The 26,360-nt window shown below is 35.1% G+C and overlaps 1 protein-coding gene across 2 annotated transcripts in view; it reads left to right on the top strand.

The window, feature by feature from the left end:
• Positions 1-26,360, top strand: part of MAN1A1 (mannosidase alpha class 1A member 1) — a 157,724-nt gene that overhangs the window by 63,956 nt on the left and 67,408 nt on the right. For both annotated transcript variants that reach the window (XM_044676850.1, XM_044676849.1), the window contains one exon: positions 19,227-19,321. In XM_044676850.1, coding sequence (XP_044532785.1) covers positions 19,227-19,321 — 95 coding nt within the window. The remainder of the gene's footprint in view (positions 1-19,226; positions 19,322-26,360) is intronic.

Here is a 26,360-nt window from a genome sequence, read left to right as displayed (position 1 = left end):
AAGGTGTAAAAGCTAAATATAAAAAGGGATGATATTTTGTTTTTTCTATAGTCATTTTGGGGAAACAATCTTACTAAAGCTTTTTAGGCATGTTTGAATGACAAATGTATGCTAATTGATCATTTGGAAGGGTATAATTTGGATCATATCCTGCTAATGGTGTTAAATATTTCCTTATTATATTTTATATTAATGTCTGTCACTGCAATTTTTTGGAGCTTAGATTAATCCTTAGACATGCTTTAAACAAATACCCTATTTAACAAGGTTAGCAAGAAGCTTTTTCCATTTATTATTGTCATTTTTCTATGCAGAGAACATGATGTGCTCAGTATTTAGTATTTTAATTAAAAAAGATTTAGTTTGGTAAAAGATGATGATTGGAAACAATAATTCTGGTGGTATTTGGAATTAAATTTCCATGGTTAATGACCTAAAACTGCAACATATTGAATGTTATATAATTATTTGAAAGTATAACTAATCATAATTGAAAAGGGATACAGGAACACATGGAGTAGATTTTAAAACACCTTGTATTTCATTGATTTATAAATCATTATCATTGCTTATCATCTTAAATAATTTAAAAAACATACTTGATATTTATCTCTCTGTAGACATAGATTCTATATTTCCAGTTGCTTTGAATGTTACTGAAAATTTTTGTCATCTGTTGTCCCAACAATTCTAGTAATACCGTTCTAACAGGCTGCCTGGGATTCTGAAGCTCATTTATATTTTAATATGAATAACTGATATCAGATCAGTCGTTGATCTGATCTGGGATCTGATTTGGTGGTATTAAGACAGTGATAAGAGAGATCAGAATCCTCAAATAAGGAGATAATGAGTCTAGCCATGTCAGAAGCATGTTATGGGAGCAGCAGACTCTGCTAGGCTTTTAGGTAAATGAAGTTTACTTTTCTAATTTGGGCACTAGGATGGGAAGGATAAAGGAATCACCTGTGAATTATATTTGATTGGCAAATTCTGGGCCAGGATCTCACTGTCCTCACCACTGTTTCTCAAAACTATTTTCTTCCAAAATGACTTTCCTTTCCTGAGGTTCACACCTATTTTAGGAAATAGATCTTATAATACCTGCAATATATATTCTCTTAAGAACTTTCAGTACCTTTTTGGCTTCAAGGAGTACCTGCTTTGAGTGAACCACATCCAAGAAAGGAGAAGTGTTACCTTTTTTTCCCTCTGCAAATACTTCATACATACATTGTGACCTATTGTCACCACCACCAGAATTGCTTCTGTTCTGGGACTGTACTTTTCCTTCTCCCTCCCCAAAAAACACTCATTAGGAGTTGTTCTCCTGTTCTTCCAACTTCACTTTTCTCTAACTCATTTTTTCACATTCTTTTAGCTGTATTTCCAAAGGGGGGGAGGGGGAAGTCAAGAATAAAGGAAAAAGAAAATTGGAACAATCAAGTTTAAGAGGAGAGATTGGTACTATTACCTGATCTGAAGTAGATGTATGTCATATATCTATGCTTATGTTTATTTTAATACATTTTTAGACCACTGAGTTAGTAATATTCATGGCTCTTATGATTTGAGTTTTCCCACACGAATGTTTTGAATTTATTATGATAACAGCTAGTTATTAGATAGTGACTTCCTAATTTAATTTTCTTGTATGCACTTATTACAGTTAAACTGAAATAGAAAATACAGCACAATGTTCAATTAAATATATCCACTCATTTAAGGAAAAAAAACAACAATATTTTGATTAAAAACAATGGTCTGAGATGATAGTTGACTATCATTTAATCTGAACTTTAAATAAACATCCATCTATCATTTCTAATGTAGGAAATAAAAATCAAATTTAAGTGATTTTCAACCTTGATTAACATAAGTACATCAAATCCAGTGTTTATTTTTATATATTTATCTCATTTTATTCTCACAAGTTCTGTGTGAGGCACATATACATGGGTTCGGTGAGTAGGTAAGAGAAGAGACAAAGAAATTAAAAACAGCTGAGTGGCTTGTTCAAGGTCTCATAGCTGTGCAGGTCTAAGAATAGGTCCTGAGTCTTCTGAAATTTAACTTGGGGTTCCTTTTAACACATCACTGTATCTCTACCTTAATATTTTTTCATGTGAATACCGCTAGGGAGGAGTATACTCGCTTAGTTTGCATGTAGGAATGGTGGTTTCTCTCTCCAGTAGCAAACTTCCAACAGTAACCTCTGGAGAGCATTCCTCATGAATTATCACTTTGGTTTTCTATTAAAGCACTTTATTAGATATGGGCAGCCAGGTGGCTCAGTGGATAGAGCACGAGGCATAGAATCAGGAAGATTCATCTTCCTGAGTTCAAATGTGACTTCAGACACTTACTCTCTGTGTGATCCTGGAGAAGGAAATGGCAAACCACTCCAGTATCTTTCCCAAGAAAACCCCAACTGGGGTCACAAAGAGTTGCACATGACTGAAACAATTCAACAACAAACTTTAGTATTATGATCATCATTTTCCTCCATTTTGTCTCAGCTGCCCTTCTCTTTGCATCTTATTATCTTATGATGACCCAGAAACAATTTTATAGATTGATAATCAATCCTCCACAGCTAAATCCCAAAGAACAAAGGAAAAATAAATGTGATTTCTGTTAAATACCAGAACTCTTCAATTCCTCAAAATATTTCTGAATCCATTTAATATCTGCAAATTGTAATTAAAATGCATGGTTTATTTTTAGAAAAGAGATCAGGTCTTTCTTGACTTTTAATATTTTAATGATGGCTTTTGTTTGTTTGATTTTTGACATCATAATTAATTTCCTAATTCCTCTATATACATCACTGCGAACTCTTCAGAGAAAAGCAGTTAAGAGTTAAATGGAGAGACTGACCAACTTAGTGGTCAAGTCTTAGAACTTAAGGAACATTCTACACTCCTAAATCTCTTTTAGATTGCAAGAAATACAGAAGCTCAGATAATGTATATAAAGCATAGACTGTGGTATGCTATATAAATGTGAGATAGTATTATAATAATCATTACTACTAATATCTTGTTCTCATCAGGGTTTGGAGAGGAACAGTATGGGACAGGCACTACCATGCTTCTGTTTTATATTTAATGTTCTAGAGATTGTTGCACAGGTGGAGAAAATAACTGCCTTCTTTGGTTCAGCAAAGGTATTAGGATGTAAAGTCATCTGTAGAGAACAACTCTATTCATAGGTGGGAGAAAGGGGATGGTATGTACCTCATCCTAGAAACATCCAACTTTACTCTCTGCTAGTTCTTTGTCTTATTTATTATTGTTGTTCTTCTTGAATTGTTCTTATTGCTTTCCTCCCTGTTTTCTCCTTCCTTTTTTCTTTTTCCTTCTAGGTTAAACAGTGTTTTTTATTCTTCTGGGAACATAGGCAGTAAAGGCATTAGAATATTAAGATCCTTGATGTCCTTTTAGTTTTCATCTCTTTCTATTTCAGAGTGATCTTAATGTCAGGTACAATTTAAAAAGACCTTGGACCTATGCAGATGTGCAGTTGAGGTAGCACAGTGTCCTTGCTAACGTCTTCATTCAGTTCTTTCAAATGTAAGTCAAACTTATGGATAATGGTAGTGAATTAGAGCACCCAATGAAATAGAAATCCCCAGCTCAGTATAAAAATAAAGTAATGTAGAGTCTCTGCATGATAATCCTCTCAGTTCTTGAAACATATTTTCTGATGAGACAATATAAAGAAAAATGTGATACTTCATTAGCCAAAAGGAAGCTAAAACATTATAGTTGAATTAACAAACATGAATTGTAGGTATAACAATAGAATTGGTATGCTTTTATGTAATTAGAGAAATCCAAAAAGCACTTAAGAATTGCACATAAATCTACCAAATGTTGACAGCACTTTAATAAGTTATTTCAGTCTGAATAAAAACTTGGAATGTAGATACCTATTATTTATTTTTTCTATTTTCTTCACTTACAGTGGGGGCGGGGGGAGGAAAGCTTAGGTTATAACCATATCTCAAAAAACCTAGCAGTAACATCAGGAATGAACAAAGAAGGATTTAATTATTTAAATGTATGCCTGCCCTGTTCTACCACTTGGCTCAAAGTGTCCTCTACTGAAGGTTGACTGACCCCAGAGTGTAGGAGAAGAGTACATATGACAGTGACATGATGGAACAAGACTTTCCAGGCCTGGAAATCAGAGAGTAGAATCAACTAATGTCCAGAGTAGGGAGAGAGAGAGACCTTAGCTGAGAACTGGATAAAGGAATAAACAGAAAGGCTAAATAAGAAAGGTCTAGTTCGAAATACCCCTCAGTTAACAGAATGTAAAGAGAGCAAGGTCAAAAGAACCCCAATTTCATCTGTGAGCTGCTGAGAGAAACATCTATCACTGTTCTTTTTCCCACCCACCCCCATTGAACCATCAGAGGATACTACTCAAGTTTAAAAACAGAAAGCTCTATTTACAGCATGTGCTAGATTTGAATTGATTCATGTGCCACTCCCCACAGAGAGGAAAGTGTTTATGATCCATCTCCATCTCCATAGAGCTAAGCAAATAAGATGTGGCATGTGATGTGTCCCTCTACATGTATTGTGCTGCGCTCCTATCCCTGTGATTTGTAACGAGCCATGTCCGACTGTTATAAATATACTACAGGCAATCTCAGCCATCACTTTTCACTATCTCCCTTTTGGCTGCACCCCTAACTCCATCACTGCCTACCCTCTAAAGGCATATCTTTATTTTTCACCACCTTTATGTTTTCTTTTGGTAGTACCTTCACAGTCCAAACTGATGGGATGACAGCCCTTGGAACAGTCATTATTATTAAATCAATAACCTGGAAGTTAAGGGGATAGGAGCTTAAGTCCTGGCTCTGCCACTAACTGTAACCTTGGTCAGATCACTTCTCTCTTTTTCATCTGTTAAATGATGAGATTGGACTAGATAGTCTTTCTAGTGCCAGTATCCTATTAATTAATCTCTTTGCACAAAGAGATTTTTTTTTAAATAGCAGTTTTTTGTTTTTTTGTTTTGTTTTTGTTTTATGGCAGTTCACTTTCAAATGTCATCTCAGGAACACAAGCTCTTACCTTGAAGTGAGTATGACTAGTAGAAAAAACAGCAACAATTTTGGGAAAACACACTTATCAGTATTACGATCAGTTAGCCTTTTTGTTCTTTTTCTTTTCAGTTCATTGAGAAATATTACAGAGTTATATATCCAGATTTTTATTCAGGCATACTCCATATAGCATTGCCCTGTCATGTATCTCCAGAATAGTTCACCCAAAATACAAATTAGATGGCAAGTAACCTCAACTCAACCAGCTTGTCTTCCCATTCCTGCCCTTGTTTCTTAGAAAATAACTATTCTTTGTAATGTTATAAGTTCTCACCTTGAGAAAAATAATTAACAAGATCAAATAGGGTATGCCTGTACTTAAACATTGTTGCATGCAGAAATATCTTGCTTTCCAAACTTAGAACTGTTAAATTCCCTTATTGGTTCCTCATCAATTATTTTTTCAGGGTGACATTTTTTCATTCAGTTTCTTCTTAAATGCCAGAAGTAAGTAGTATGTTAATTTTACCCCTTGAATTATATTGGGTTGCTGAGGGACCAGCAGGTGAGTTAAGGTATCTCTTGAGTTATGTTTTTCAAATGAGTAGTTTACTGGCCTGTAAAATGTTCAAAGTCACCTTTAAGAAAAATTTCTTTTCAACATCTGTTTCACGAAGAAAATTACCTTACTTAGTGATAATTGAATTTCCTTCATTATGGCCTGTTTGCAGATCTTCCCTTTAAAAGTGTATTTATTTACCACTATATCTATTAAATGTTAGGTGGAAGTTAATATTATTCCCAGCACATATGCAAATGATAGGAGCACAGAGCTTAAGAAAACAGATGGGGCTAAAATCCACTCAGTAGTCTCAAATCAAGCTCTATGGACTTTGGATTATCAAAAGCCGTTTAAAAAGCTTCATACTGTTAATAGTAAGAGGATTTCTCCATTCCAAAGAGTTATATTTGAAGCAAACCTTCAGTAAGACAACCCAAAGTGCATGGATGCAAAATATTCTAGTGTATTCTAGATGTGTCCTAGGTTTTAAAATGTCTAAGTGTGATTGATTTTTTTTTCTGAATTTTTCTTTATTAGCTACTTTGGAAGGAAGGTAACATTTTTTGTAGAAAAAAAGAATATAAAAATTTGATAGGGCTTTTAACTACTAGTTCAAAGATATCTTAGATATTAAGAAAAAAGGCTAGTAGGACGCTGTTAACACTAAGCACAGTGCTTTACATTCAATAGTTTTTGAGAAAAAATGTTTGCTGACTCACCACTGCATGAATAAGATGCATTTTGATTTTATAGAAAAGTCTGGATTTTCCAAGGACAATTAAACTTTGCTTTTATTTTTAAAAGCTTTCTTTTTCTGGAATGGGGTCAGTTTTTTTTGTTTGTTTGTTTGTTTTTGTTTTTTTTTAAAACCCTTACCTTCCGTCTTGGAGTCAATACTGTGTATTGGCTCCAAGGCAGAAGAGTGGTAAGGGTAGGCAATGGGGGTCAAGTGACTTGCCCAGGGTCACACGGCTGGGAAGTGACTGAGGCTTGGGGTCAGTTTTAAATGTCTTTTATTCCTGTTCCCAGCACTTTGGGAGCGGTACCATTCTCTAATCTTTGACAAAACAAAACTGTCTATTAAAACTTTTCACATTCTTGGTTCTGGTCATTTCCCCTCCCATACTGGCATCGTTGTGCATGCACTGTTTCCCTAGGTTGTATAGAAAATAGTATGAGGGTTTCATCCATACTCAGTTTCTGATCCCTCTCCTTATTTCTGACTCCTTGGGCTTCCCTATGTTACATGAAATTCCAGCTAATGTTCTACTTTCTGCTGAAAACATGCCCTTATTCTCCTGAATTCTAATGCCTTTCCTCTGCTGATTATCTCCAATTTATCTTGTGTATAAGGAAAGGCAACTAGTAGCTCAGTGGATAGCTGGAATTGGTGCTATAAAGACAAGGTCCAAATCCTCACTCAGATAGTTATTAGCTGTCTGTGACCTCCACCCAGTAAAACATTTAACCTCATTCTGTCTCAGTTTCCTCATCTGTAAAATGAGGATAATAATAGCACCTGCCTAGTAGGTGAAGATAAAATTTTTTTTAAAAAGTAAATTATAATCCTTAAGGTGCTATATAAGCTACCTATTATTATTACAATATAGGATTTTTTGTGCATGCTTATTTACATGTTTTCTCTCTCATTCTACTATGAGCTCCTTTAAAGCAAATTTTCTTTTGCTGTTCTTTGTATCCATTGCCTTCTTTGTACCCAGTGCCTGGCATATAGTAGGCACTTGCTAAGAACTTAATGACTGTCTGACTTCCTCTTAATCTCTTAAAGTCTCAGTTACTTATCTCTATTAAATTTCATAAAAATACTTTATTCACCCATTTACTAATATTATCACCCAGAAATGAATGGTTTAGCAAAAACAGTGTGCCATAGCATTTGGCCCCATATCCTTTGCATCCTTGTTCAATTTAGCCTACATATTCATGCGGTTACAACAAAAGGGATCTGAGGATGCCACTACTGTAATTTATCCCAAATGAGGCCTTCAATAGTTTCATAAATCATGTTGGGAACTAATATAATAATAAATATTTATGGGGCACTTTAAGGTTACAAAGCACTTTTATAAATTATATTATCTCATTTGATCCTCACTAGGATCCTAAGGTAGATGCCATCATTATCCCCATTTTACAGATAAGGAAATGTAGGCAGAGAGATCTTAAGTTCCTTGCCTAAAGATATGCATCTAATAATTGTGTAGAACAGAATTTGCATTCAGATCCTTCTGTCTTAAGTTTAGTACTCTTGGCACAGCATCTCTAGCACCTAGAATTACTGCTAATTCTTATTTATCTGTTTAGCCTGAAGGGATAAGGCTTTTGGGTCCCTAGCAATTGACAGTCAGATAGTCATGAAATGGCTCTGTATATCCTTCCTTGCTCTTGTGCTGAGCCTTGAAAGGATATCTTTTTTCTTTCATAGTTGCCTCTGGGCCAGTTACCATGTGTAAGAGACAGATACAATTGCATTCCAGGATTATCTTGTGGCCCTCAAGGTTCTATCCTGTGTCCTTCTTTCTCTATATAACTTCTCTCTTAGTGATCTTATCAGTTGTCATTAATTCAATTATCATTTTTACACCATTGAGACCAAAATAATCTTGCCTGTTTATCTCCACCCTCTTCTAAACTACACTCTGTTGGATGTCCTGCTGGGACCTCAAAGGCAACATGAATAAAATGTAATGCTGTATTTTTCTCTCCAAACCCATTCCTCTTCCACATCTCCCAACTTCTCTGGAGAATATCTTTCCACCCTGTATATCATCCAGATCAACCTTGCAACCACCCCTAATCTTACAGCCTATTTCCAAGAAGTTGTTATGTCTTATCTATTTACCTTCATAACATCCCTCTCTTATTTTCTGTCCACATATCCACTATCCTAATTTAGGCCTTCATCTCCTTTCTTTTTAAAATTTCTTTATTACATTAAAATACCCAGTTAACTCCCTTCCTCTCTCCCTCACCCCCCCCAATAGAGAAGGAATCATTTGACAAAAAGATAATATGTATATATAAAACTATGTCCTACTTCTATTAAACAGTTCTTTCTCCAAAGGTGGACATACTTAAGTCATTCTTCAGACAATATTTCTGTTGCTATACAACTCCTCTCACTGAGGCTATTACAATACCCTGCACATTGGTCGTCTTGCTTCCAGACTCACTAACTTCCCATCTGTCTTGTATGTAGCTGCCAAAATAACTTTCCTAAAACAGTGGACTGAGTAGTCATTTCCTTTCTCAGAAATATGTAATCAATTCCTAATGATTACAGTATAAAATACATATTCGCCATTAAATGCTTTCATAATATGGCTCTGTAAGAGAAAAAATTTTTATCCGTAACTTTTTAATCTCTCCTCGCTTCCCTTATTCTCATCCCCATCCTCTCTACTCCCATGACCAAAATGCTAATAGTTCTGGTCCTTATCAGCTCTTTCCTAGGCTATCCAACCACCCAGTTAGTCCCTAGAGATACAAAAACCAAAGTGAAGTTGCCCTCAAGAAACTTATATTTTATAGATAGAGACAATGTGGACATATGTAGATAGATATGAGAGAGATAGAAGATTAGAAGGAAGGCACTAGGAACTAAGGTAATCAAAAAAGATGTCATGGATAGAGCAACTTTTGAGCCAAATCTTGAAGGAGACTCATGATTCTAAGAGATAAAGGTGAGGGGAAGTACATTTCAGGGGATCAGGGCAGATAGCTCAAAGGTATACAGATGGTACATGATGAGGTCCATATGAGAAAGAATAAAAGTGGCCTGAACTATGGGATGGGAGAAGCTGATTAATGCGTAAATTGAAACCACATTATAAAGGGTTTTAAATGCCAAAAAGAATCATTTATATTTCATCCCAAAAAGTCTCTCTCCCTCAAATATCTCCCTCCTCAATCTGTCCTCTGCCTATGCCAAATTGATTTGATTAAAGTAAAAGTGTGGATGTCACCTCCTCTGCTCAAAAAGCTTCAGTGACTCCTTATTGCATTTGGTCATACTTTATTTGTCATTTAAGCCCTTTCACAATATGGCTACAATCTATATTTCCAGGTTGATTGTACATTATTTCCCTTCATATAATCTATATTTTAGTCAAACATCTATATTCTGTTAATGAAAATTCAGTCTCCCATCTCTGTCTTTGTATATAGGATCTCCTCTCAGACCTAAAACACTTCCTCTTCACTTCCACTTCTGATTACCCCTTGCTTCTTTTAATGCCTAGCCTCCCTTTAATGTCTCAAGTACCACATTTTATCTGAGATCTTTCATGATCTGCTGAGATTTTACAGCTTCTCCCTCAACCTATATTATTTACAAATTACATTTTATCTTACATTATTCAAGTTCGGTACATTGCATATATTAGGTGCTTGATAAATTCTTTCTGCATGAATGAATGAGTGAATAACTCCTGCAGGATAGGGACAGTATCTCACTTATCTTTCCATCCTCCCCTGTACCTAGCATATTATCTTGTATATATTAAGCATTTAGAAAATATTTGGTGAATGAATGAATGAGCGAGTAAAAGGGTCAGGAGCAATAGCGATTTCTTCAGATAATATGCTTAGGGCATTATATAGCAATGTAATCGTGAATTTGAACATTTAAAATAAAGTAGCTAATATCTCAAAGATTTCACAGAAAAAGAACTAGTCAATGTCATGCAATAATTCCTTGTTTTATGAAGTTTATATTTTATCCCAGATGTAATAGAGAACCACGGTGAAATGGTCAGACCTGTGTCTTAAGATTATTTTCATACTTGTGGGAAGGATACATTAGAGAGAGACAGGACTAGAATCTGAGAGACCAGTTATTGCTTTACCCAGGTCGAACAGATCGAATATAGAAGTAGTGTCATGTATTAAGACGCCATCTCTATTCTATTATAGTAATTGACAACTAAAATTGAAAGTAGATATGTGGTATAGAATACTTCCCGAGATAAAAGGAGAGAGAAACAGAAGTCCTGTTGTTGTGGAAATATAGAATAAACTGCCTGGAGATATGGATGATTCTTTTCTAATGGAGATCACAAAACTGGCACAGGGCAAGCTATAGTCATGATGGATGACTTCCAAATGTTCTGCCCATCTGCTGAAAGTCTCATTCCACTAAAAGCAGAGCATCTGATAAATTTGTAATTTGCCTTACTGACAATTTCTTTCTCAAAAAGAAACAACTACTCTGGATTTAATTTTGACCCAAAAGGATGAACTAGCCAGGTATGTGGGAAAGAAAAGTTCTTGCAAAGAAACAGCTACAGCAATTTAGAGTGTGTGGTGCCAAATAAAACATAGCCTATCCTTTAGAAAAGTAGAGAAAGGATTCAGATAGAATTTGCTTATAATCCAGAGGCCTCAGAAGGGATAGATAGGAGGCTCTAAAAAAATTCTATATATGTTATTACAAATTGCTTCACTGAAGAAGAAAACAGGGAAACTTGTAAAGAAAAAAGTTAGCGTGGCTCCTATGGGAACTCTCTGTTTAGTTAAACAGAGAGCACAACATGTATTAAAAGGTACTCACTATGAATCTATTATGTGGAAAGTTCTGTTCATAATAAGGCCCTTTTCAGAGCATGTCCACATTTCAATTGGTTTAGAATGGCACTAAATATTAATTTAGGGTTTTGAAGCTTGGCTCTTCTGACTTCTTTGTACTTTGATGTTCTGCCAATAAATGAGAACACACTATAGCCTTAAATGCTTCCAAATCATATTCCTTTGAAAGTAAACAGGTTAATATCCCCATTTTACAGATGAGAAACCCCAAATTTCCTAGGTAAAGTGACTTGTCCAAGGCCTATAGCTAGAGAAGTTTGTAGAGGCCTTATGCTCACTTCATAAATATTTATAGATGTTTCCTTTAATGCTTCTATCTGTGTTTTCAAGTGTCTCGTATATCTAAATATTTCTCTATCTTTGAATGTAACACAGTAGAAGGTAGGAGCAAGTCTGCTTAATTTGTATATGTAATATAATAATAATTTTTATTATTATCACAGAAGCATTTATATAGCACTTTAGGGATTGCAAAGTGATTTACAAATATCTCATTTGATCCTCATAACAACCCTGCAAAGTATGTGATTTTATCCCTATTTTAAAGATAAGGAAACTGAGAGAAACAGAAATTAAATAACTTGCACAGATCATACATCTGTCTGAAGAGTACCATGTACTCATTTTTTTTTTTGATAGATTGAAGGTATTCAGAAAACTTGTTGTTCAGACATTTTTAGTCATTCTCTACTGTTATGACTCCATTTGGGGTTTTCTTGGCAAAGATACTAGAGTGTTTTCCTTTTCTAGCTCATTTTTCAGATGAAGAAATTAAGGCAAACAGGATTAAATGATTTTTTCAGGATCACACAGCTATTAAGTGTCTGAGGCCAGATTTAAACTTAGGAAGATGAATCTTCTTGACATCGGGCCTGGCATTTTTTTTTTAATCCAATATACCACCTAATTGCTCATACAGTTATTTCCTAGGTATTTGTAAAATGATACAGTTTTCTTTTCTAATTTTTTTTTAACTTTATTTCACCTATTCTACCTGAAGAAGCTAGTCAGGGGAATAAGAGGAGGTATTATGCTGCAATGGAAAAGAGGACTGGATTTAGAGTTAAGGGACCAGATTTCAATTCCCGTCACTGACACTGCCTGAGTTATTTTAGACAAGCCACCACACCTCAGTTTCTTCAGAAAATAAGGGAGTTGAACTAGATGACCATTAAGATCCTATGATTCTAAAGTGAACTGCTAATGCTGGTCATTGATACTTATATAAAAGTAGATTAGAAGTCTAGAAAAGACTTCCCCTGGAAAATATATTTAAGCTGTATTGAAATGTGCTTTTTAAATATCTTTGAAAGTACTTAAATTATCACATTGTTACCAGCTTTAGCATTGCCATCAAGGAGGGAGTTAACTGGGGATTTTAGTATAACAAACAAATTTAAATTAAAAAAAAGAAAGGAAATTAAGGAGTTCTTTTTAGTATTGGTTGTTCACTGTGTATATTTGGATTAGAAAAAGGAAAATCTTCTTAATCTATTTGTTTCCATTTGATTAATACTTTTAAAATTCTTCCCTAATAAGAACAGTGTGTAATTGTGTAATATTTTGGTAATCTTGTGCTGATTTTTAACAAAACAAGGCATTCACTTATTGTTCTGTTTATGATTCCATAGAAGAACGAAAAACTCATCTATTGAAAACAGATGCAGTGTTGGTTATGTAATGTGACATTTGGATAATATGATACTTAAAATCCTCTTATTTTTAAATGGAAATTTTTAAAGATACCATCAATCAAGTTAATGCCAGCCAATGAGCCACATGCTGCAGAACCGTTATGATTTACGCTTTAAGAGTTAGTTTAAATTGATGCAGTTATTATTACTTAACTTTTTATGTTGACATATGAATCATTTCTCTCCAGTACTAAATTTTCAGCATATGAAATTTATATTATAAATGTTTATATGTCAACTATAATACTCAGAAAAATTCATTCTCTTAGCCATTGATAAATACCCAATGAATAAATGATTTGAGCAATGGTAGAAGTTTAGATACTGGATAATATAGCTAAGATTTGAAGAAAGCAATAATGAACATAATTTTAAATATATATACATATATATATATGAACAGGCACCTATATCATAGCAAAGTTTTATTTTTAATAATCTAGAATTGTTTAAAGAGGCGGTTTGAAATGATGTGTAGGTTGTTTTTTTAAAAAATCATTGGAAGATCTACATGAAATTATGAAGAGTGAAACATTCAGAACCAAGAAAACATTATTTACAACAACAGAAATATTATTTGAAGAATGACTTGTATGTATGTAACCAGCGAAAGAACAGATAAAGAAAAACAATTAAAACATAGTTTATATGTACATGTTTTTGTCAAGTGATGCATTCTCTAGAATGAGGAGGAAAAATAGGGAAGGATGGGTATTAATAAACAAATGAATAAACATTTTTTAAAACTGAAATCAGGAAAAAAGAGGCAGTTTGACATAGTGGGTAGAGAGAGCTGATCTTGGTGCCAGGATAAACTGGATTCAAGTCTTTCTTTTGAACAGATATTGTCTATATAATCAGAATGACCAGTTCAATAGAAATTTTGGTATCTGATGATCAATTCAAACTTGAAATGTATTCATTTTCTTACTCTTTGCTCTAGCATTTAAATATTTATTCATAGGTCTACTGGGAGCAGCAATTCAGTAAATCAAAGAAAGCAATATATCTTATTTAATGCCTTGTCAAGTTCTATCTATGAATATAATGTGAAGAGTTTGATGGATTTCATTAGATGGATTTTTAAATGTGAACAATTTTTAAGAGATGTGAAAAATACCAATAAAAGTTAGAAACAATGTTTATAGAGTCCTAGGACTTAGAGTCTGGAAGAGACCATAGAGATCATCTGCTGTCCTCTCATTTTGCAAATGAGTAGACTGAAGTCAAAGAGGTAAAGTAACCTGCCCAAGGGCATACAAATATTAAGACACTGGTATTCAAACCCAAGTCCAAATCCAGGGCTCCATAATTGCTCTGGTGTTGGGACTTATTGGGACTTTTTCAAGGTTCTTTCCACTTTTGGTTTACAACTTTCACCCAGCTCTCAATGTGACTCCACGAAGCTATATAGCATGCTGCAACCACACTGCAATAAAACCTTCTCAACATATGGATTAAACCAGGTTGAAGGTATCAGTCAGTTAAGAGGATATGTACCCCAAGCATGTGAAGACTTACCCCAGTGGAATGAGTAGATGAGAACAATTGTTCCATCAGCCAAGAAGGCAAGTAGAAGAAGGCACCAAGGTTTGATCAGACATCAAAGAAATCAAGGTCATCCACTCAGTCCCCAGCTATCACCAATCACTCGGACTTTTGTCAAGATACCACCTCGTAATATCCTTGGTCCTCCTCAAAAAATGAAGGATGAACAATAAGTACTCTTAAGTTTATTGAGGTATAGAAAACTGTTAGGAAAAAAAGATTAGTACAAAGCAGTATTTAGTCAGTTATTAAATTGAGTGGTACTACCGTAAAATACCATAGGAACTGGGAGAAATCAATCAGTAGGCATTTACCAAGTGCCTCCCCTATGCTGAGCACAGAGCCAGTCAGTCAGCATACAATGAAAGTGAACTAGCCTGAGCCTTCAAGGAGTTTATGTTATATGGAAGGAAATGACTTTATACGTATAAGTTGTTCAGCCAGAATGTTCTAACCTGCCAGCAGGTTCACAGATTGGATGTCAAATAAGCTAAGGAGCCAGACTAAAAAGGAAAGGTTTATAAACATACTAAAAAAAAAACTCCTTGCTTTTGAATTACTTCTATTTCCTCAGGAAATAGTACTTGGTTATATACATAATGAAGTGGATAGAGTACCAGCCCTGGAATAAGGAAGATTTGAGTCAACTCAGACACTTACTAGCTCTAAGACTCTGGAATGCACTCATTCAACCTCTCTTTGCCTCAGTTTCCTCTGTAAAATAGAGATCATAATAACATCTTATTTCCCAAGGTTGTTTTGAAGATCAAATGAGATACTATTTGTAAATTGCTTAGCATGGTGCTTGGCACATAAGAAGCAGTATATAAATGTTCATGATGATGAAAGTGATGGTGGTGGTAGTAATGATGGTGATATAGCTAAACAGCAGGACAGGGTTTGGATTACATAGTCAATATACAACATTCTGCTGCATTTAAGTGGACCAATAGAGTATTGTTCTGGCATAAAAGGATAGCTAATTACTAGACTTAACTTGAGTTCTTTTAAGGAGAGGCCTAATCAGCTCAATTCAAGATTCTAAAAGTCCAGTAAATGGTTGAAAGGAAAGCTCCCAAAGAAAAGATAAGGGTTGCCATTTTAGTAACACAAGAAAATGCTATTTTTTTTCTCCACAAAATATATGCAAAGTAGCTACAAGATAATGGGTGGAGGAGGGGAAAGTATTTTACTTGCATCTAAGAGAAGCAAGAAAGGACCTCTCTAGATGACTCTTGAACTGATTTTTTTTTACATTTATTAATATTCATTTTTAACATGGTTACATGATTCATGCTCCTCCTTTCCCCTTCAACCCCCCCCCCCGCACCCCCCTACCCATGCGCTTGAACTGATTTTTTGAGGAAGTAATGCTTTTTTAAGAAGCAGAGATGAGAAATGGTACCTAGTTAAGGAAGTACCTAGTTTACCTATTCTCTGAAGGATAGCTAGTATTTGAATAGCTCAAGGAGGAGCTATGGTATTTAATAGGTGTTTATTTGGATTAAAGTGGATGAGAAAATCAATTTGGAGTACAGGAGAGGTGAGTTGATGTAAAATGAAATGGATCTCCTCTCTAATGTTGAAAGAAAAGAATAGACAGTTGAGTACGTAGTCTTATGGACTTAGCCTATGATCCGATGATTTGGCAAATGATCATTGGTAGAGAGTGGCAATAGAAAGGGATAAAGGACATGGAAAAAATGGATGGAGAGAATATTACAGATTCCTAAGAAGATGACTTTTGAGGATGAAGGAAATTTAAGGGGGTAGGTTGGCCTTTAGAAGTCATGTATAAGTCTGAGATAATATTAAGTGTAATATATATTCATGATCATATTTCAGTTAGTTTTTAAAATAGTACTTGAATTTAAATTTGAACGGGGCTAGAGAAGTAAAAGATAACTCACAAGTTTCTTGACCTTCATTCCTGGGAGGTAAAAAGACAATAGATTTTTTCATATACTTCTCTCTTCTAGAATCAGAAACTCATGAAATGTTGAAGGTGAAAAGCAGCAGTGCTGGATCAAGGTCTTAGTAACTTCTATTTGGCAGACTCTTTTATGGACATATTTATAGTTCTATTTAATTTTACGCTGAAAAGTTGCATCTCTCCGTCAGATAGATAACATTCAGAACTTTTTTTCAGGAAGAGATCTTTGTTTTAAAAAATTCTAATGGGGGCAGCTGGGTAGTTCAGTGGAGTGAGAGTCAGGCCTAGAGACAGGAGGTCCTAGGTTCAAACCCGGCCTCAGCCACTTCCCAGCTGTGTGACCCTGGGCAAGTCACTTGACCCCCATTGCCCACCCTTACCAATCTTCCACCTATGAGACAATACACCGAAGTACAAGGGTTAAAAAAAAAATTCTAATGGTAAAAAAAGAATTTATACATCCTTCATTTTTTACTGTTTGTGCCTGTTGGTAAGGGGCTTTAAAGAACATCTAGTTCAACCTCCAGACTTTACAGCTGAGGAAACAAAGGTCAAGAGAAATGAAATGACTTAGCTAAAGTCACCCAACTAGAGAACAACAAAGTTACCAATAGAGCCTATACCTCCTGATAACCTCAAATAGGTTTCCTTTTCCTTACCTTCAGTAAATTGTCATCAAAACATTATGGAAACTGTTTAGGTTAAAGGAGATTTAAATTTCAATCCAAGACCAACCAGGCAGCTGTAATTCTAATTTTTGTTTTTAATTTTTATTAATATACTCTGTTTTCATTATCATCTTCCTTTCCAAATATATTCTCTTTCCTTCCTTCCCCGGGTTTGCAGCCATCCTTTATAACAAAGAATAAAAAAACAGTTGAGAGGAGGAAAGGGAAGGGAGGACAAAGCAGTTTCATAAACCTAGCCAACACATCAACCTAACTTGAAAGTCCCTGCAGTATTCCACATTCATCTCCCCTACTTTTGTAAAGAAGGAAGACTTGCCATTTCTTCTTTGAGGCTAGAATTGATGTTTATAATAGCAATGTTCATTTTTGTTAGTTATTTTTTCCATTTACATTGTAGTAGTTGTAACGTATTGTTTTCCTGGTCCCTTTTTCTCTGTATCAGTCCATTTAAGTTTTCCTTCTTTCTCTGTAATCTTCTTATTCATCTTTTCCTATAATAGCATATTCTATAGTATTCTTGTGACAAAATTTATTTACACACATACCTTCAGTCATTTCCAACTCTTTGTGATCCCACTTGGAGTTTTCTTGGCAATGATTCTGAAGTGTTTTGCCATTTTCTTTTCCAGTTCATATAATAGATGAAGAACTGAGGCAAATAGGACTTGTTCAGGGCTACACAGCTAGTAATTTCTGAGGCCAGATTTGAAGTCAGGAAGATAAGTCTTCCTGATTCCAAGTCCAGTACTTTATCTACCATGCCACCTAATTACAAAATTTATTTATTCATTTCTTAAGTGACAAACGTTTGCCTTGTTTTTATTTCTTCATTATTGCAAAAAGTGCTTAAGACAGCTGTAAATGTGTTTTAAGTATTACATTATATATAGTAGGACCGTGTCAGAGAGTTTCCATCTTCCTTTTGACTCACAAAAAACGTGAGCTAAATTCCACAGGAAAAGTATTCAGGAAGCACCTGGAATCATTAGTGCTGCCATTTCTTTTATTCTTCAAACCTGCAAGCTACATTGCTAGCTTTGTTCAGGTGAAGTGACTACAGAATTGACTGAAAAAAGAAAGAATGGAACAAGATTAGATAATAGGAACACAGCAGCTCCTGCTTAATGTGAAAGACTATAGAGATTGCCTTGCTGGGGTCATTAATGACTACCTGAAAAACTTGCCAAGATCTTACTATTCTTCTTTTGGTTATCCTCTAGGTCAGGAGTCGGCAACCTTTTTGGCCATGAGAGCCATAAACGCCACATTTTTTAAATGTAATTTCGTGAGAGCCATACAGTGCTCACAGTGCCGCTCCTGTAACAGCGCCTGAAAAAAAATGGACTTTATGGCTCCTGCAGAAAGAGCCATATCTGGCCCTCAAAAGAGCCAGATATGGCTCGAGAGCCATACGTTGCCGACCCCTGTTCTAGGTTTTAGTCCCACACCTTTTTATCCGTGTCATCAGTAAAAGGGAAAACTAGATTTATAGATGCAGCTGATTTAGCCATTCTATACGACTTTCAGGATCTAGGACAGTGATGGCAAAACTTTTAGAGGGGCAGACTATGTCCTCAGGCACTTGTGGAAAAGGAAGGAGAGCCCCACGTACCTCTAGCTTTCTAGTAATGAAGTCTAGCAAACTCTGTTCTGGGGCAAGAGGGCTTTGGGTGCCTCCTCTGGAATTCATGCCATAGGTTTGCCACCACAGATGTAGGATTTCATTCTTCTTGGTACTCCCTCCATAAAGCAGTTCACAATTTATGAAAAGGCTTCAGAAGTTGCTGGGGCTGAAAAAAATTATTGCCAGGTGATCAGCCCTTGGATGATGAGCCTCTTCAAACTTAGCTAGGGTGTTCTTTGAATGATAGAACACATAGACTTTCATGTTCTAGGGTTGTAAGCCTTTGGAATCACTGATAGAGGCAGTAGGAAACCAGAGTTTTCAACCATAACTTGATGAAGCAAACATCAGAGTAGAACTTTGGTGGAGGACCACAAAGAATAGCTAGATACATTTTTCTTTCTTTTTATAAAGTTTTAAATGAGGCCCCTTAATCTAATGAGGTAGCATATGTTTTATTATTTTACTTTGATTTTTAGTTTATTAAACTGTTTAACTTTTCAGATATTTCGAAGGAAAGCAGTGGAACTTGGAGAAAAATTACTTCCTGCATTTCATACTCCCTCTGGAATACCTTGGGCATTGCTGAATTTGAAGAGGTAAAATTCTTAATTTATGTAGTCACATTAATAGGAGGATGTTATTTGTTTGAGTTTGGTGCTGATTAATTCATTTGGATATAGTTTGGGAGTTTATACCCTAACCTTTTGTATAGGCTGTTTAGCTTTGCTATTCTCTTTACCCATCTCACAGATATTTACCATTGGTCACAATTAGGATCAGGAAATAAAGGTCATTGCTTTCCAAGCACTATAAGAAAACGAATTTTAAGTATGTGCCCTGTGAACATTAGGTCAGAGGCATTATTTCTATATTTACAAAGAAACATCATATTGTCATTCTTTTGCACAACAGAAAAAGTTCTGTATCTATTAAACACTTCTCAGGGGACCTAGAACATTTTGTCATAAGATTTAAGCTGCAGGCCAGAGTGTGTTACACAATGAAAACATTCTTGCTGGGAGATGGACATGAATCTTGGAGCAGCTTGTGTTGTGGTAGGTTCCCTTGAGACTATCCAATCTGCAGCTGAACCTAGAAGAAAGGATCAGTTCATAAACCCATGAAAATCTTAAAGGTTGAATAGATTCTTCAGTTGGGAGAGCTTTCCTAGTTGTTTCATCCCCTCACTATAGGAGGGAGAGCAGTTCTACCTAGGTGGGTAGTGTTTGCTAATCTGTCTACCAGCAAGCTCCAAAGAAGCCTGGACTGAATGCCTGAGGGACCCTCCTTCTCATTGTCTCCATTGGGAGTCATTTGATTATTATCTCTGATTGTTTGAGCATTCATTTTCCCATAGGTTCCCCAATTAACTCCATCCCAACAAAATATGAGAGCAATGTGTACTCTCATACCTGTGGTATTGCTTTTGTAATAGTAAAATATATGTATTCACATATACACAGAAAACAGTACCTGCAAAATTCATCAGTATTGTCAATTTAAAAGCACCAAATCAAAAATTTCAAAATAGGCTTTGATAAACATTAAATTTTAACAGATTTCTTCAGTAGATATGTTTCTTCCTAAATATTTCATGCGATGAGTTGGTGTCCTTAAGGTATAAAGAATATTGATTATCATTCAGTTAACTTTTTCTTCTCACAGTAAGTCAGTTTTCACATATCCGTTTTTTTAGTCTATTATTAACATATCTGATAGCTTGAAAGATAGAATGTACTGTAGCCTACCTAAAATACTCTCCTGGTCTTGTATGCAACTACATCACCCTTAACTGAGGTGCTGCTGTATCAAGAATTTCATGACATAATGTATCAGGACTTGTTCTTCTCTTGAGGAGGAGAGTTCCAAGATATGCTGCACCAGCTTAAACAACATATCTGCAGCCCCTCGATCTCCAGAAAGGAATCCCAAGAAGGGAGCCTGATAAATTGAAAGAAGCCTAGCCCTAGAACTCAAGTTCTGCCTCCACTAATTACTCTGTATGTCATTAGGTTAACTCACTTCATCTCACTGGGCCTCAGATTCGTCATCTTTTTTTATTTTTTTTAAACCCTTACCTTCTGTCTTGGAGTCAACACTGTGTATTGCCTCCAAGGCAGAAGAGAGGTAAGAGTAGGCAATGGGGGTCAAGTGACTTGCCCAGGGTCACACAGCTGGGAAGTGTCTGAGGCCAGATTTGAACCTAGGACCTCCCATCTCTAGGCCTGGCTCTCAATCCATTGAGCTACCCAGCTGGCCCCATTCCTCATCTTTAAAATGAAAAAGTCAGACTAGGTGGCTTTTAAGGCTCTTTCACTTCTTGATCTATGAATTCTTTGGTATTAAATTGAGTTTCAAAGATTATGATGGATGCGAAAAAAATATTCCCGATCACTAATAAAGAAATATAAATTAAAGCAACTTCGAGGTTCCATCTCCTAGCCATCACACTGGCAAAGAAGGAAAGAAAGAAAATAGTTATAATCATTAGAGAAGCTGCAGGAAAACAAGAACAGTGAATTGAGAGCCAGGCCTAGAGATGGGAGGTCTGTTAATTAACATTGTTAATACAGTTTGAATTATTGAATTGGTTCAGTTATTCTAGGAAACTATTTGGAACAATGCTCAGAGCTTATACTACATAAGCATGAGAGAGGCTTACTATTATCTATCAGCCCCTTCAAACAAACCCCTTCATTAAAAAAAAACAAACTCTAGAACAGATTAACAGCTTTATATCTCTTGGTATTTCATGCAGCATACAATATTAAATTCCATGTTTTCAGACTTTTCTATGCATGAAATAGTCCCAAGACATCTTATGTTGATTACACTTGATTGTAATACCCACTGAACTATAAATGTGATTTTTTTTCTGATATTTTGGTTTGTTCTTGTGTATACTTTCTTTGGAGAAAAGGGATCCAAATAAAATGGAAAAGATCTAACTGTAAAATAAATAAAAAGCTAAGAAAATGAGTAGGATTTTTAAAAAGTTAAATAGGCTAGACCTCCAGCGAAAAATGAATGGGATTGTAGAAAGGAATATTATCTTTTTTACCCCTCCCCCCTAAAATGACCATATATTAGGGCATAAAAAAGTGGGATCATTCCACTTCTAGCCGAGCAAAGGAACTTATTCACTTCCATTGATATAATTTAATTCTGAAAGGAGAAGGATAGTACCAGATACTTCAGGTTGTTGGGGAGATAAGCAGAAATATTAAATCTATTCTTTTAAGATCACAATAAAATAAAAATTATTTTCTATGCTAGGCCTTTGAAGCATGAATTAAAAATTAATTGGAAACAAAATATTCTAATCCTAAAGAATGAGTAGGTCAAGGAACAAATCATAGGAACAATAATTTCATTAAAGATAATGACAACAGTAAGACAGCATGCCAAAATTTTTGGGATGTAGCAAAAGCAGTTGTCAGGGGGAAATTTTATATGTCTAAATGTTTACATTAATGAAAGAGAGAAAGAACAGATGAGTGAATTGGGCATACAAATTAAAAAAAAAAACTAGAAAAATACCAAATTAAAAAATCCTTTTTAAGTACCAAAATTGAAATCTTGAAAAATCAAGGGAGATTAACAAAACTGAAAGTTAAAAAAAAAATTTAACAGAGAAAATGGAAAGAGCACAGATTCAGTACAAAGAGATCTAGATTCTATTCTCAGTTCTTCAATGATTTAATTGTTACGTTTCAGACTTTTTTCTTTTTTTAAGCATTTTTAGGTCTTGTTTTCCTTATTGATAAAATAAGAAGGTTAAATTAGCTAAAAGATTCTTAACTTTTTGTATGTCATAGACTCCTTTAACAGTTTGATGACACTTTCTTAGAATAATGTTGTTGAAGAAAAAATATTAATCTTGATACCCTAATCTGACTTTTGATACCAGTCTTCTAAAAATCCAAGCTGTTTCTGGCTTAGAGAGATATCCAGCATGACATGGTTCCCCCATTCCCTCCTACATGACTCTATCCCAAGACATTTATTAGAATGTTGAATAAGGAAAAAAAAAACATTAAAATTCCATTTAGGTTAACATTCCATAATTCCATAATTAATTTGGTTGGGTAACCAAATTGCCTCTCATATCTATGAGATCATGCCTCTCTTAATAAAACAAAGGAATCCCCTCAGTTCTATTGATATATTAGTCTTTAAAGGAGAAGAATGGTACCACATACTTCAGGTGAATGGGGAGGTAAGCTAGGACAAAGTCATACAGAGTTCCAAGTTCTCAAGGTACTCTTCTCTTAAGTAATTTCTTTAAGAAAAGCCTTTTTGTCTTCTATCACACACATTTCTAAGGTGCTTCTCTTAAGATTTTGGAAATGTCTTTAGAAGAACTATTTTTTAATTCTTCTAGAGAAGCTAAAAAGGAAATTTTTAAATAAGTTTCCACAACATTTTTAAATGCATAAAAATACAATACATAGAATTAATAAAAAGAAAACCAATTATATTGAAATACAATGATCAAAAAGCATATTTTTTTTAAGTTTCCAAACCCCAGGTTAAGAACACTGGCACTAGGATATCTCTAGTCCATTCTAGGGCTAACATTCTGTGACTCTAGGTATTATTGCTTTCTAAAAAGTTGACACTGGAGTTACATTAAAACAATCTGAAGGTATTTATAAACCTATCTTGTAACTGTCTAAGAGGGGAAAGCATTAGACTGTTCTTTGGTCTTGGCATCCCCAGGCTTCCCATATTCTGGGTCAAGTCATGGGTTTTATAGGGAAGAACAGTTCATTTAGAACTATTTCATTGGTTTTTCTATCTGATATTCTGGTATTACGGACAGCCTGGGATTGGACAATGACACTTCTCCAGTAAGCACAAGACTAGAAGTTTTCAGCCTGGTAGATTATAATGAAAGATAAGATGAGGGTGCTACAGAGGGAGTATGCTTAGAGCAGAAACAGCCTATGGCAAGCAAAGTTTTATGAATTTTCAAGGGGGAAGGAGAAAAAAAATAGTGTCTACATAGTTTGTGACATACTAAGCCATACTAAGGAGTTTATATTTTGTCCTAGAGGCAATAGGGAGCCTCTAAAGGATTTTGAACAGGGAAATATACAGGTTTATGTCAGGCTTAAGTCTTAAGAAAACTATTTTGGTAGCTGTGTGAAGAATGGCTTAGTGATACTAGAAACAGAGAGACTAATTAGGATGCTTTTCTAAATGTCCCAGAAAGAGATTATAAGGGTCTGAGCTAGGGCAGTAGCCACGTAGCAGAAAGAAGGAGCATGGTGAAAAGGAAAAAGTGATGGATTTGGAATCAGGGACCCTGGGCGTGAATCTCACCTCTGCTGCTGAATATCTGGGTCATACTGTGTGAGTCATTTAATTCTCTGGGCTTCAGTTTCCTCACCTATAAAATGAGGAGGTTAGAAAGGATAACTTCACAGGCCCCTTCCAACTCTAAATCTATCAATCTAAATCATATGAATTGACCAGTTTTGGTTACTACAGTGGCCAAGTCATATCTATCTTTATATATGGGTCCCTAGGACAGTGACTTGCAAAGTAGGTATTTAATATTGCTCAAAAGAACATGGTTGGGGCAAGTAGATTACTCAATGGATAGACAGACAGAAGACAGGAAGTCCTGGGTTCAAATATGACCCCAGATACTTCCTGTGTGGCCCATGGCAAGTTACTTAAACCCAATTGCCAGCCTTCAACGTTTTTCTGCCTTGTAACTGATACTTATATTTATTCTAAAATGGAAGGTAAGGTTTTTAAAAAAAAAAAAGAATATGATATAAGACATAGGTCCTGCCTTTAAGGAACTTATATTTGTGAAGCTTAACATTTCTAACCTCACTTGGTTGTCATGAGAGAAATACTTTCCAAACTTTGAATCACTATCGAAGCATAAGCAACAAGCTGATTTTCTCCATTTTACAGATGTGCAAAATGAAGCCCAGAGTGATAGTATATTTTATTCAATGCCATATAGCTAGATGGTGGCATAAACAGAACTAAAAACTCTGTTCTTTCTGTGCCAGTGTTCTATTGTACTATATTGTCTAACAACGGACATAAAATAAATAGCAAAGGAAGATAGTATACACTGTGTCAAATTAGCAGTTAAGATAATAGCATCCCTCAGAGCTGTTGTTCCTCAGAGAATCTATCCCTTTTCACAGACACATTCCTAGAAATTATCATGGTAACTTCTAAATCTATATAGCTAGCCCTCCTCTCTCTCGAGTTCCAGTCCTGCTTCACTAATCTGCTAAGACATTTATATCTCAAATTCAGTATATCTAAAATGAAACTCTTATCTTTTTGCCTAAGCTTTCCTATTCTTCCAACCTCCTTACTTCTACTGAGGGCATTTGTTTATCACCCAGGTACACAACCTGAGTTCTATCCCTGAATCATTGCTGGGTCTTATTCAGTTTTATCTACTCTACAAAATCTCTTATACTCGTCCCTTTTCTCCAATGATAAGTTAATCTTCCTAGTTTGAAACTTCATCACCTCTTGACCTGAACCATTGCAGTGGCATCTGAATTGGTCAGTCTGTATTTGGTCACTATCCTCTCCAGTCCATCTTCTACATAGCCATCTAGAGCATGAGTCTGACATTGTCATTCTCCTGATCAAGAATCTTCAGTGGTTTCCCACTGCCTCTAGGATAAAATACAAACTCCTCTGACTTGAAGTTTAAAACTTCACTGCCCAGCTCTCGTCTTCTCTTTTCAGATTTATTTCATATTCCTTCCTTCTTCTGCACTTTATGGTCTGGCCTATCTGACCTACTTGCTATGGTACAGAACATTCAATGTCCTGCCTCCTTGTACATTTACAAGCTATTCTCTATGCCTGAAATGCACTTTCTATTTACTTCTACTTATAGATCTAGCTCCTCTTCAGGGTTCAACTTAACTACCCACCACCTTCTTTTACACAAGATCTTCTCCCCATCCCCACAAAAAAAAAAATAGGTTTGCTTTGTGTATAAGTATTTTATAAGTAGTTTGTGAATTCCTTGAGTTCAAGGAATAGATTGTTTGCTTGTTTTTTTTTTTTTGTTTGTTTGTTTGTTTTTAGTTCAGGCCCCTACTGTGTAAGAGTTTCTTATTCATAGAAAATACTTAATAAATGCATATTAAGTTGAATTGATTTGAAAGTAATGTCTATGATATAATCAAGAGATACAATATTCCTAAATTATAGAGGACAAGTTATCTGGATTCAAATCTAAACCAAATTGCTATATTTGTGCCACATGATAATGATCTGGCTCCATCCTACTTTGCCCATCTTAATGAAATAAATTTCTGATCTATAATATGTAATTATAATAAGCAAAATTATTTTAGAAAAAGAGTTGAAAAATACACCTACTTCAGTTATTTGGGAAGGAGATGGAAGAAATGCTGTGAGTATAGAATGTTGCATTTATTGTCAGATCTTGTTGATATATTGGTTGATTTTGCTGAACTCCTCATTTTCTTTCTTTTTTGGTCTTTGTAAAGGTAAAAATTAATGGTTGGGCAGTAATTTTATGAAATTATGTGGTTGCCAATATTTATTATATCTCAATTCAAAAATTTATTTACAAATATATACAAATAGAGAAGCACCAATAAAGAAGAG

The sequence above is a fragment of the Gracilinanus agilis genome, chromosome 4 (genome assembly GCF_016433145.1).
Source record: "Gracilinanus agilis isolate LMUSP501 chromosome 4, AgileGrace, whole genome shotgun sequence".
Taxonomy (NCBI): domain Eukaryota; kingdom Metazoa; phylum Chordata; class Mammalia; order Didelphimorphia; family Didelphidae; genus Gracilinanus; species Gracilinanus agilis.
The sequence above is the reverse complement of the archived record's forward strand: the minus strand, read 5'-3'. Positions and strand labels throughout refer to the sequence as shown.